The sequence below is a fragment of the Lactuca virosa genome, chromosome 1 (assembly GCF_052849685.1).
Source record: "Lactuca virosa cultivar CGN04683 chromosome 1, Lactuca_virosa_CGN04683_v6, whole genome shotgun sequence".
NCBI lineage: Eukaryota > Viridiplantae > Streptophyta > Magnoliopsida > Asterales > Asteraceae > Lactuca > Lactuca virosa.
Genome location: NC_136426.1, coordinates 6,531,362 through 6,544,815, shown reverse-complemented (window position 1 = coordinate 6,544,815; position 13,454 = coordinate 6,531,362). Strand labels below are relative to the sequence as shown.

General features: G+C 35.0%; 1 protein-coding gene across 1 annotated transcript; it reads left to right on the top strand.

Moving 5' to 3' along the window:
• Nucleotides 1-7,798: 7,798 nt before the first annotated feature.
• Nucleotides 7,799-8,952, top strand: LOC145169492 (RING-H2 finger protein ATL54-like). The gene has a single exon (XM_079088046.1). It carries the CDS (start codon nt 7,862-7,864, stop codon nt 8,765-8,767), a length of 906 nt encoding a protein of 301 aa, XP_078944172.1. The 5' UTR covers nt 7,799-7,861; the 3' UTR covers nt 8,768-8,952.
• Nucleotides 8,953-13,454: the final 4,502 nt, after the last annotated feature.

The following is a 13,454-nucleotide window of genomic DNA, read 5'->3' as shown; positions in this document are numbered from 1 at the left end:
GTTATCCAAGCATTCATCAAACGAATTGCCATATACTGTGAAGTCGTCCATGAACACTTCAATTATATTCTCAACATACTCGGAGAAAATGCTCACCATGCATCTTTGGAATGTGGCGGGGGCATTGCATAATCTAAATGGCATACACTTGTAGGCAAACGTGCCAAAGGGGCATGTGAAGGTCGTCTTGTATTGATCTTCGGGGGCAATGTGTATTTGATGAAAACCCGAGTATCCATCGAGGCAACAATAATGTGACTTGCCCGCCAATCTCTCGAGCATTTGGTCGATGAAAGGAAGAGGAAAATGATATTTTGGTGTGCTTGAATTTAACTTTCTATAATCAATGCACACCCTCCATCCATTTTGAACTCGAGTGGGTACCATTACTCCTTTGTTATTCTCAACAACCGTGATTCCCGTTTTCTTGGGAACTACTTGAACCGAACTAACCCATTTGGAGTCGGAAATCGGGTAAATCATGTCCGCATCAAGTAGCTTGATTATCTCTTTCTTGACAACTTCCATCATGGGAGGATTTAATCGTCTTTGAGCTTCCCTCCTAGGCTTACAATCATCTTCCATGAGTATCTTGTGAGTGCATACATTAGGGCTTATCCCCTTAATGTCCGCTATTGTCCACCCCATGACCTCTTTATGATCTTTCAAGACTTCAATCAATTGGTTTTCTTCAAAGTCTTTCAATTGAGAAGAGATGATCACCGGTAGAGTTTCATCTTGACCTAGATAAGCATATTTCAAATGGCTAGGTAAGACTTTCAGTTCAAGTGTGGGTGGGTGGATTATGGAAGGTGGCATCTTGTTTGGAGAATGAGATAAGGTAACTTGAGAAACATCCTTTTTTGTTGAGTTGTTAACTTCTAAAGTCTTCACAATCTCTTCAACTTCGGAGTCCAATGTATATATATCCAATGTTTTCTTCAAACTTTCACCATCAAGACTCATGTTGAGCACCATTCTTGGGTGATTGGCTCAATCACATCAACCCTATACAATGGAGAAATGTTGCTAGGGTATCTCATGGCTTCAAAGATGTTGAAGTGAATGGTCTCTCCATCAAATTCCATGGTGATCTTCCTATTATGGACATCAATAATTGTGTGAGCGGTATTCATGAAGAGTCTTCCAAGGAGGATCATAGATGACTTGGAAGGGGTTTTCTCTTCAAGGTCAATGACATAGAATTCCGCGGGAAATACTAGTTGATTGACTTGCACTAGCACATCCTCCAATACGCCTCTTGGAAATACGCTTGACTTGTCCGCTAATTGAATGATGACTCCGGTTTCTTCCAAAGGTCCAACATTGAGAGATTGAAAAACAGAGTATGGCATCACATTGATTGAGGCTCCAAGATCTAACATGACACTTTCAACATGCAAATCACCAATGATACAAGGAATAACAAACAATCCTGGATCCTTGCATTTGGGTGGTAACTTCTTTTGGATAACCGCGGACACATTTGCATTGAGTTGAATCTTCTCATTTGCTTTAAATTTCCTCTTGTTGGTGCACAAATCCTTAAGAAATTTGGCATAGCGTGGAATTTGCTTTATGGCATCCAATAGTGAAATGTTGATTTGAACTTTGAGGAAAGTCTCAAGAAATTCCTTCTCTTCCTCTTGTTTCTTTGAGGGAGCCAACCGGGACGGGAAAGGTGGTGGTATGGCCAATGGCTTGATGTTCTTGTTGGAAGAGTCGGGTTGATCAATTGTTGGCATAATCGGGTCCTTTGGAGTAGCTTCAACCTTCGGAGGCTCAACAACAATAACCTCATCTTCTTCTTCTTCTCTTGAAACTCTTTTGGGGTTGCTTTCTCCAAGGGTTTTCCCAATTCTTAAGGTTATTGCACTCACATTGGGGTTCTTCTCAGTTTGAGATGGAAGTTTACCCCTTTGTTCCATCTTGTTGAGAGCGGTGGCTAAGTCTCCAATTTGTGCTTGAATGTTGGAGAAAGTGTTCTTGGTCTCTTGTTGAAATTGGGGTTGGCTTTGAGCAATAGAAGTGACGAGTTCTTGAAGGCTCATATGATGGTTACCACTTGATTGGCCTTGTTGTGGAGGTTGTTGGTAATTTGGAGGGTGATAAGAAGTTTGTGGATATGGAGGTTTTTGGGAATGATATTGCGGATGTTGGGGTCTCATCAAAATGTTTGGTGGATTTTGCTTTGGTGGGTACGGGTTGTTTGAGTTATTCCTCCAATTTGGGTTGAAGTTGTTTTGAAATCCCATGGGTCTTGGTTGACCTTGATATCCTCCCATTACATTCACATCTTCTGGTTCACTTCCAAGAGTGGGACACTTATCCGTATAATGCCCCTTCATTGTACAAATACCACATACCATCAATTGTTGACCACTTCCCACCACCATTTGACTTAATACATTAGTCAAATCTAAGAGCTTTGATTCCAAGTGTTGAATGTTTCTAACTTCACCAACCACTTGTGTAGAATTTCTCTTCATTTCATTTCGGGTCCCAAAGTTCCTTTGATTTTGAGAAATGGTTCCAAAAAGTGATCTTATCTCTTGAGGTGTCTTGTTGAAGATGTCACCACCACTTGAGGCATCGATCATCCTTCGATCCTTTTCATTCATGCCCTCATAAAATTGTTGAAGAAGTAATTGTTCGGTAATGTTGTGTTGAGGACAACTTGTATACAAGTTGTTGAACCGCTCCCAAAAATCATGAAAAGTCTCATTCTCCCCTTGACGAATCCCCAAAATGTCACTTCTTTGGCTTGAAATTCGGGAGGTGGGATAGAACTTGCTATTGAAGGCTTTGAGTAACTCTTCCCATGTGTGAATAGATCCCGGTGGTAAGTTGAATAACCACCCTCTAGCTTTATCTTCCAATGTGAGCGGGAAGGCGGTTAACTTGAAATCATCCAATGTCACATTTTCGGGCAACATGCTAACACATATAATATAAAAAGACTTCAAATGCTTTTGAGGATCTTCTCTATCCAATCCATGAAACTTGGTAAGTTGATGGATGAAACTTGACTTCAATTCAATTCCTCGACGGTTTGCAGGATAAACAATAGCAAGAGGTGTGTGAGTAACATCCGTCTCCATCATTTGTCTAAGTGTCAACTCTTGAGGGGGATTGGGTGGATTGGGGTTATTGGGATATTGTTGCATGTAATTGGGTGGTTGTTGGTAAGGTGGGTATGGGTATTGGTTGTGATTGTACATTGGTGGTGGATAAGGTTGGTAGTTTGGGTATTGGTTGTAAGGAGGTTGTTGTGGTGGGTACATTGGGTTTTGGTACATTGGAGGTTGTTGATAATTGGGTTGATTTGGGTAATGTACTTGTTGTTGAACATGAAAAGCATTGGTTTGGGGTTGGTTGTTTTGGTGGAATTGTTGGTTGTGTGGTTGTGGAGGTTGATAATTGGGTTGGTGTTGAGGAGGGGCTTGATTCCAAGGTGGCATATCAATGAGAGGTTCTTGTTGTTGTTGTCTTGGTTGATGGGGTGGTGTATTGGTATGTTGAGTGTTTGGGTTTGGGTTGGGATTGTGAGGTGAAGTGTGATTCATGGCTATGTAGTTTTCAAACGGAATGTCTTCAAAGGAATGACCAAAAATTGGAGAACTCGGCTCGGTGTCGGTATCACTTGAAGTATGAACTTGATCTTCTATGTTGATTAGTGGAGAAGAGGAAGAAGCTTGAACTATTTGTTGTTTCTTTTCTTGTTTGGCTAACTTTTTCAACCTTTTTGCTTTTTTTTTTTCAATTTCCAGATTGTAGAGTAGTTCACCGGTTCTTGTAGACCTAGGCATAAACAATCAAATAACAATAACCAATGTCCCCGGCAACGGCACCAAAACTTGATGGGATGTCAATTCCACCAAGCAAATTACACCCTTTGTTTGAAAATAAAACGTAATATAATGGTAAAAAGGAGTATCGATCCTCGGGGAAATGGTTGTATTCAATCACCAATGCAATCCAATAGAACTAGTGAAAATAAACTAACTAACTACAATTAAACTAAAAGGGGGGGGGGGTGTTATGATTGCTTGAAAACTAAAAGACTTGAATAACTAAAAACTTGCAATTAAGGAAGAAAGTGAGATTCTCAAATATGGAGAGAATTGGTAAACCAAGGCAATTCAACACAATGAACATTTGTGTGTTTATCATTAGGATTTAACATGATGCTTATCATTCACCCCAAATTGGTTATAGCAATCATGAAGCATGATATGCCAAGATTTCTCATAGGTAGTATGGAGGTTGGGGAAGCCCACAACACACATTCTTAATCAAAATCAAAGATCCAATTGAAGCAATTGAACCCAAGAAGTTGATTAGCTTTAAGAATGAAGAAATCCCCAATTCCTAGAGGATGTCAATGCTTACACATCCATAAAGGAGTTATGATTCATAAGCTAGAGATAATTTCTACCATCATAAAGCCCTTGTTCTAAGTAAATTCAATGATTCAATGCCAAACCAAAGAAACAAACCAACAATTGCTTATTAAAGTACCAAGCTCATGATCAAAGCACTAAACAAGCATATGAAATATGAAATAGAATCATAGACATAAGATTAATGATAAATAAGCATAAATCCTTTAAAAACCCACAAACATTCAGGGGTTTTAGCCAAGGTCTACCAAAATAGAGAGTTTAGCCACTCATGGCAATAGAACAACAATCACAAAAGTCAATAGTGATAAGGTCGAGAGTGAAAGGTCAAATAATGATACAAACATATGGTTTAGACTATTTTTTTTTGTAAAATCAATAGTGAGAAGGTCGAGAGTGAAAGGAATGTTGAATGAAAAGAGAGCAAAACTCGTATATGCCTTCGTATGTGAAAGAAAACCACCCATATATGCATTCATATTTTCTATCGTTGTGTGTGTATATAGAGAGTGATAAGTGTAACATATTTTCTTGTTTTGAAAGTTGTTTGGCCAAGCTATGGCAACGGATTTGACATTCTTCTTCATAGTTCCGAGTTATTTTCACAGATGTGGGATATGGTTTCAAGGGGATAGAGAGAAAAGGGAGTACCTGTGTCAAAAAAATATTACAAACCCATATATGCCTTCTTTAACAGATCCGATTTCTATACCTGATCTTCGCTTAGATAGGCTTCAAATAAAGGCAAACACAAAAAGATGATAGAGAAAAAAGAATATGTGTCAAAACAGTAGCTAAAATTAAATCTCATTCTCAAATTCTAATATTGAACTCAAGTAGAAATGAAAAGGTTCCATATTAGGTCGGAAGATTGAATCAAATCAGATCGATAATAGATGAAAGATTCAAATTTAAGTGAATGAATTTAACAATGATTATACCTTTCAAATTTTCAGCAAATTATTGATCTAAGGACGTTACTGGCGAGAACCCACATAGGATGAGTGAGCAGACCTAAAAAAAGCCAAAGAACAGAGGAAACATGATGTGTAGCAGAGCAACACAACTGCATCAAGCTTCAAGTGATGCACGATGGTGACTGAAACAGATGAATAGAAGGGAGAGAAAGAAAGTGACGGGAAGCTGAAATCTTACTTGGAGAGTGAAAAACTGGAGCAGACGGTAGGATGGTGGTGTAGACATCACCGGAGTTCTGAAACTCAAGTAAAAATATAAATTAAAAAGAGATGAAATCAATAAATTTTAGTGGTGGAGACGATGGAGTGTGCTATATAATGTGGGTCTAAGTTTGTTTTGACCGATTCAGTTTGCTGAAATTGAGAGAGTATTAGTTTAAACGACTTTGACTGATTCACAAGATAAGATCGATTTTTTCTACAATGCATAAGGTTGTTGTATATGATGCTTTAAGGGTTATACCTCGTAAAATTCAACATTTAAGGCTAAATGCTTATTAAGGTATAAAGATATATATATATACACACACACATACACACACTTATACATATATGGGGGAAAATCATCAAAGTGCAAGAAGTTAATTCATGTAATATTTCTAACCACTATTTGGTCAATTTGGCGTGAGAGAAATGATCGTATTTTCAATACTAAACCATCTTCCACCACACAAGTCTTCTATGAGATTTTAGCGAATTATACATTTGGATCAAGAATAGGAGTAAAAACTTGCATTCAGACCAAAACTTTTGGAAACTCAAGTAAAAATATAAATTAAAAAGAGATGAAATCAATAAATGTTAGTGGCGGAGACGATGGAGTGTGCTATATAATGTGGGTCTAAGTTTGTTTTGACCGATTCAGTTAGCTGAAATTGAGAGAGTATTAGTTCAAACGACTTTGACTGATTCACAGAATAAGATCGATTTTTTCTACAATGCATAAGGTTGTTGTATATGATGCTTTAAGGGTTATACCTCTTACAATTCAGCATTTAAGGCTAAATGCTTATTAAGGTATAACGATATATATATATATATATATATATATATATATATATATATATACACACACACACACACACACACACACACACACACACACACACACACTTATACATATATGGGGGAAAATCATCAAAGTGCAAGAAGTTAATTCATGTAATATTCTAACCAGCGTGAGAGAAATGATCGTATTTTCAATACTAAACCATCTTCCACCACACAAGTCTTCTATGAGATTTTAGCAAATTATACATTTGGATCAAGAACAGGAGTAAAAACTTGCTAGGATAATTTTTTTAATAATAATTTGTTGTAAAAAAAAAACAGACATATACACATACCTATACATACACATACACAATTCATGATATCAAGAATAATAATAATAATAATAATATAAACCTAATATTAGTAACAAAAAATTAATTATAATAAACCTAATAATAAAAAATCTATTTTTTAATAAATATAATGAGAAAATCATAACAATAATAATCAAAATAATAGTAATAATAATTATTATATTCATATTAATAATAATATAAAATAATTATTATTATATTTGTATTAATTATAGTATAAAATAGTATTATTATAATAATAATAACAATAATAATAATAATAATAGTAATAATAACAATATAATATATAAAAGAAAATGTGGAAAATGCAAAAAAGAAAAGGGGGGAAAGATTTCATTTCCCGCTATTTATTTTTCCTACAAATTTCCTACAAAAATGTAATTTTAAATATTAATTTATATTTTGTTGGAAATTTCCTACGTTTTTCCAACGAACTTTTTGTTATTTCTACATATGTTGCTATATTGTTGGAATTTTGTTGTATTCCGTTTTTATTGTAAGTTTGTTGGAAATTTGATGGAAATTACCTACAAAATATTTTTGTTGGCAGCTAAAAGCAAATATTTTAGTAGTGATTCAATACGGAGTGTCACATTGAAATATTTAAAAGGCTATATTGCCCTTCCACCAATAACTTTTGAGGGGTAGCTGTTTGCATATTACAATTTACAACTATAAAAAATTTGCTAAAATAAATATTGATGATTGGTTATCAAAAAAAATATTTTGTTATTTAGACCAGTCTAAAAAAAAATTATTGTTCTTTTCTTGTGTTTATTAATTTCGTTTTAAGAGTTAGCTCACTTCATGAATATTTTAGAAAAAGGAAAAACACACAGTATCGTATGATGAATATTTTTATGGCGAATTGGGAAGACGTTCTCATAATAATAACTTATATCTCATGAATTTAAATCTCAAAATTAGAATTTTTACACATGCAATGAAGTTATGATAATAACACACCACCTGCAATAACACATACCACCTACAATAACACAAACTATAATTATATGATTAATCCTCCTCACCAATTTACCCACCTAAAATTCTTCCAATTTTATCCTCCCCTCCCCCCTCCACTTTCACCCACCACCATCACCTCCTCCTCTCAATGGCAATTGACCACCGGAAGCTGCTATCGGAACAAGATTCCAACCAAACGTCAACCTGTTCTGATTGTGGTCCAACATGCCCTTACAAATGCAGCTACCCAGAAATCTTTTGGCCACCGCAACCACCACCACTACCTCCACACACCACCACCACTACCACCCACATATCACCTTACGTTATCATCATAGTAGCCCTGCTTGGCAGCGCTTTTCTCTTTATCAGCTACTACATTATCATGGTAAGATGCTGCACACGTTTCCGGCAGTTCCCCACCACACAAGTCTACAGTGAAACAGAAGATTTTTCCGATGAAGATCATGTAGGGTTTCAAGTTGATCATCCCATCTGGTACATCACCACCGTCGGCCTTCAACCATCTGTGATCAATTCGATTACTGTAATAAAGTTTAATAGAGGCGATAACATGATTGATGGCACTGACTGTTCGGTTTGTTTGAGTGAATTTGAAGATGATGAGATTTTACGATTATTGCCGAAATGTAACCATGCGTTTCATATCCCTTGTATTGATACCTGGTTAAGATCGCATACAAATTGCCCACTTTGTCGTGCTGGCGTTTTGTCCAACACTTTGAGCGTGGATTTGAGTCCGAATGATCGGAGCTTTTCGCATGGGACTGGATCAAATCGAAATACCCTGATCGAGAATTTAGAGAACCATGGTGATTTGGATGGGAATCATGTCTCGGAGAGCGAAGTTTGTGATGATATTGAAGATTCAAAAACAGAGTATGAGTCTGTAATGACGGCAAGAAGGTCAATTTCCATGGATTCGGTTGTGGTGGCAGAGATTGTTGTTGGGGAAATTGAAGGGGATTTCGGCGATTCACGGCGATTTTCAAGACGTTGCTCGGTGGAGGAGATTGAAGAACATGAAGAGTGATTAGTATTTGGTGGATGAAAGATGATTACATATTTTTGAATCCAATAACTACAAGTACATATGATTTTTCTTTTCCTTTTAGGAAATATTTGGGATTCTAAATTCCAAATGGTCATAATATGGCCACCGTAAAACTATAGTATTAGTATGTAATAATAAAAGATTTTTTTAACATAAAATACAAAGCTACAAATCAAAACGGATGCATCCATGGAGTGGATTGGATGATGGACCAATAACTTTTAATTAAATCAAGGGATTTTCCTAACCAACTATATTTTTTATATATATTTGGTCACTTAACTCTTTTTGGTACACTATTAACCCTTAAACTTGTTTTTTTATTTAAAATATATCATTATTATCTGCAATAGCAGGTAAAACCTGTTTTAGGGGTTTGAGATCCGCGACATTTCTGGCAGACGCAAGCTCCGATGATATCTCTGGTCATCTTCTTCGGCCTCACCAAGAGTTCTACCAACCGCTTCTTCAACATTACCACCATTGCACATGATTCTATTCCAGGAAGATGGGCATCCACTAAAATCGATTGACTCTTCATTCCAAGAATTAAAAACAAACCCACTTGGGTAATGCTTGATTTCTTTTTTAAACTCCAGTAATGCTAAACTATCATAGGAAGGAAGCTGAATCATAGCAAAAAAGCCCCAAATGCATCGTTGATTTCAATTAAGGTGTTCTTCCTGATGATTTGCTACAAACGATTTCAGCAAAATACCACCGAAATCTATTTCAGAAAAATCATTGTTGCTAAAATCGATTTTAAATAATTTGAATTTTCAAGATTTCAAACCCACCAAAACCCTTTGTTTCTATGGGGAAGGAGGATGATATGAGAGTTGTGTCGTCGGAGAGGAGGCACTGATGGGGATGCTTGGGTGCTTCATCGATGGAAGGTAGAAGAGGGTTTTTCTCAGTTAAGATGGGTTTGGAGGCTAGATATCCAGAAGGCGAAAGGTTCACTTAAATAAAACTATAGAGCGCTGATGTGGGTTGTCGGAGGTGGTACGGGTGAGGATACGGTGGCAGAGCAAGTGCGAGCACAATCGTTGTTTCCAGGGGCGGAGCCAGTAGGGGGGCTGGCAGGTGCTCTGCCCCCCCCCCCCCTAACTTTTGAATGAACAAACTCAATGTTAGTCGAGATCTCCTTTCTATACATAAAACTTTCAGTTTTTCATAGAAAATATAAAATAACACCCCTCAATTTTGAGGATTTTAAGGGTCACAGTATGAAAAATAAGTTCAAATATTTTCTTACGATATTTTAGTTAAGTAACCCCAAAAATGGTAATTTGAATATCACTATCCTAAATCTAATCACAATACCAAAATTTTAGATGTTGTAATCTAAATAAGCCTAAACTTCTTGGACTCTTTAAAACTTTTATAACACACAACAATTTCACAAATTAAATATCAAACAACCTAAATCTAAGAAACCTAACCGCCGTCGTCATCATCTTCCTCCTCCTGCAATCACCTCCCAAGATAAGTCCGTCGGAAACACCACTCAGTCGCTCACTGTCGTGCTCTTTTGATGGACTCTTCACCTGGCCGTCCCAAGGTCTCGTCGATGCCAACTCGCTGTCTACAGCCCTCAGCCTCTCACTGTGATACTGTGAGTATTTTTTCATTCCAAACTCACGTTATCTGGTATCTCTCTTTCTTTAATATGTGCATCAGTATTTATTTATGTCTCACAAACAATATCCTTTGGTTATTTGCAAATATGAATATCTGTGATTATAGACTTTGACAGTCTTTATGTTTATAGCTTTTACCTATGTGTTGTCCTTATCTAAAATTTATTGTTTTCCATATTCTTTTTATGATGACTGAAGGGAACACCAATATAAAGACTATGTAAAAATATAATATAAATGTTATAAAATTTAATTAACATTCATATTTTTTAAAGATTATTTGTGTTATTTATTTATTTACATTATTATAAAAGTACCTTAGATAAGTTCAAAATGGTATAAATAAAGTATAATGTTAATTTTTTTATGAACATGTACTGAATATATTAATATTTATTTATTGTTAGACAAATTAAGTTTTGTTCTAAAATAACCACAACAACCATTTAAGTTATAACTCGACTATTGAAAAAAAATTATATTACTTGGACTCTTATTTCATAATATTTTTATTTAAAGTATTTTAGTGTATTTGTCAAATGGCATGATATGTTACAGTAAACGAAAAACATAAGTGATAATGTGACATCTTATTTATTGAGTAAGCCCCCCTTAATCTAAAATTCTGGCTCCGCCCCTGGTTGTTTCCTTTTTGTGGTTTATGTAGTTTCAAATATGGATATGGGAGAGATATTCGAAGCTTAGACCTAACGTTGGAGTTAGTTGCAAGCCAAACTTTGGTAGATGGGAGAAGAAGAACCGGAAAAGTCAACAATAATGGCTCGATTTTGGATCGTGATTCAGAAGTTTCTGTTGGGAGTCGTATGCTACAAATGAAAATGATGATCTGGGTAATCACGTAAATGGAAGGTGGGTTGTTCTTGGTGATCGCTTAGATGAAAAATCGAAATCATGGGGTCGATGTTTGGGGGTTTCTGAATTAGGGGTGGCGATTGGTAGAACTTTTGGTAAGGCCGGAGAAGATGACCAGAAAACTCATGTTAGGTCGATACAACGCCGGAAACTGGCAAAACTTACTATTACCGGTCATAATGGTATAATGTAAACATTTCAACAAGTCCAAGGGTTCATAAAACACGGAAAATAATTTAGTGACCAAATGTGACCAAAAGATAGAATACGTTACCTTCTCAAGTCATTATCCTTTAAATCAACAAGTGAAATCTGGTTGATCTCTAACGGTATAGTTGTTATATGAACTAATTTTGTAATGTACGAATTTGTTATAATAAAATGATTACAATTTAAGGCGTTTCATATTTTCACAGTAATCTAAGGGGATATTTTAGTAATTTTGAATTATTAGAATTTTGTGTAGGTCACAATTGATAAGGACTATTTTCATATTCTTGGAGGCTAGAGCTTAACGTTTGGAATTATATTAGACTAGGTTACAACCCGTGGAAACCATGGGTAAAAGATTTATAAAATTTTATTAAATTTTGTACCTTTACTGATCATCATTCTTTTCATCCACATTGACCAAACGATGTATCCATAAAAAAATGGATCCATTGTTAACTTGTAGACCACAAAAACTAAAGCATAAGTGACTGAAACTCTTTTTACATTATAAACTTTCAATTGTTTCAAGTATTGTTGTTTTCAGAGTTATCCTCTTTTGATTATTCATTTAACAAACTAACCACCACTTCAAACCATTTTTTCAAGCATAAGAATCTTACATCTCTGTCTTTGGTTCCTTTACAAATAATGGAAACACTTGGAAGTATTTTGTGAAAAAAAACTCAAGTGGTTTCCTTCAATAAAAGATGCTTCTTCTGTGATTGTTTCAAGCACATGTTAACGGTTAACAGAAAATCATCCCTTCCCTGAAATTCAATGATAATCTTGAGTTATTTGCAAACAATAGATTGAAAGAATAAAGAATGTTTGCTCAAATGTGAAAATGTAAATGTTGAAAAACAATAATTGGAACACATGTTCCCTATTTTTTAAATAATAATTTTCCAAATTTTAATAATATCATATCATGTTACCAAAACCAGTTTCTCAAAAACCCCAACTTTTATTTCCAAAGCATACAAACATTTAGATATCAATATATTATATATTCTTCATTTTGTCTTTTATACAATTTCGATAATTTTACGTCTTTTTAAAATTAAGTAAAATTCCATTTTTCTCAACAGAAACTTGTCATATTTTGGTTAAATCTTATATCTCACATTTTATTAACTTACTCTAAATTAATTCCATTCAATTTATTAAAAATTTTCAAATTTATCAAAATGTCAACAAAAGTCAAGTTGTTCATTTTTTGACAGCACCAAAAGTTAGCATGTAGCCAACTTTAAACTCTCGTATCTTGTTCGTACGATATCCATATGAGTTAAATCAACTTGTTGCCCCTTCCTCTCATTCCCGACTAAATTTTTGGCTCAATAATGAAATGATTTGGATATGTATAACTCAAGTTATGCAGCCCTAAAAATGACACCTGAATACTTTAAACACAACTTTCCAGCTTTGTGCAGAACTTTACTCAACTTTAAACACACATAATTCTCTCAAATTAAGTCGGATTAGTTTGATTTTTTTGCTATGTTCTATTTTTTGTTTTGGCGACAATTTAAAGCAAAGAATTACCTGCCTTCCTACATTAAAGATCGAGTTATACAGCCTCAAACATGGGTTCTTGGATTAATTTAACTAAAATTTTGCATTTATTTTCATTTTGTTCAAAGATGGAATTAGTTATTCCATTCCAAGCTTCTTTGCATTTCACATATTGGTAACATACTTTCAAGTTGTATTTTCTTTGTAATTATATAGAAATACTTAATTACATCTGACCAATTTCCAACATTTCTAGCATTACTTACTTAAGTATTCAAGTTACCATAATTCTTTTTCATCAAATAATCCTAATTCCAATTTCATGTCATAGTTTAAGCAAGCTAGAACACCCCTTGTAGAATCCTAGATAAATAAAAAGGTTAAATGCATACCTAATTCCAAAAACAATATCAGTTAAATGA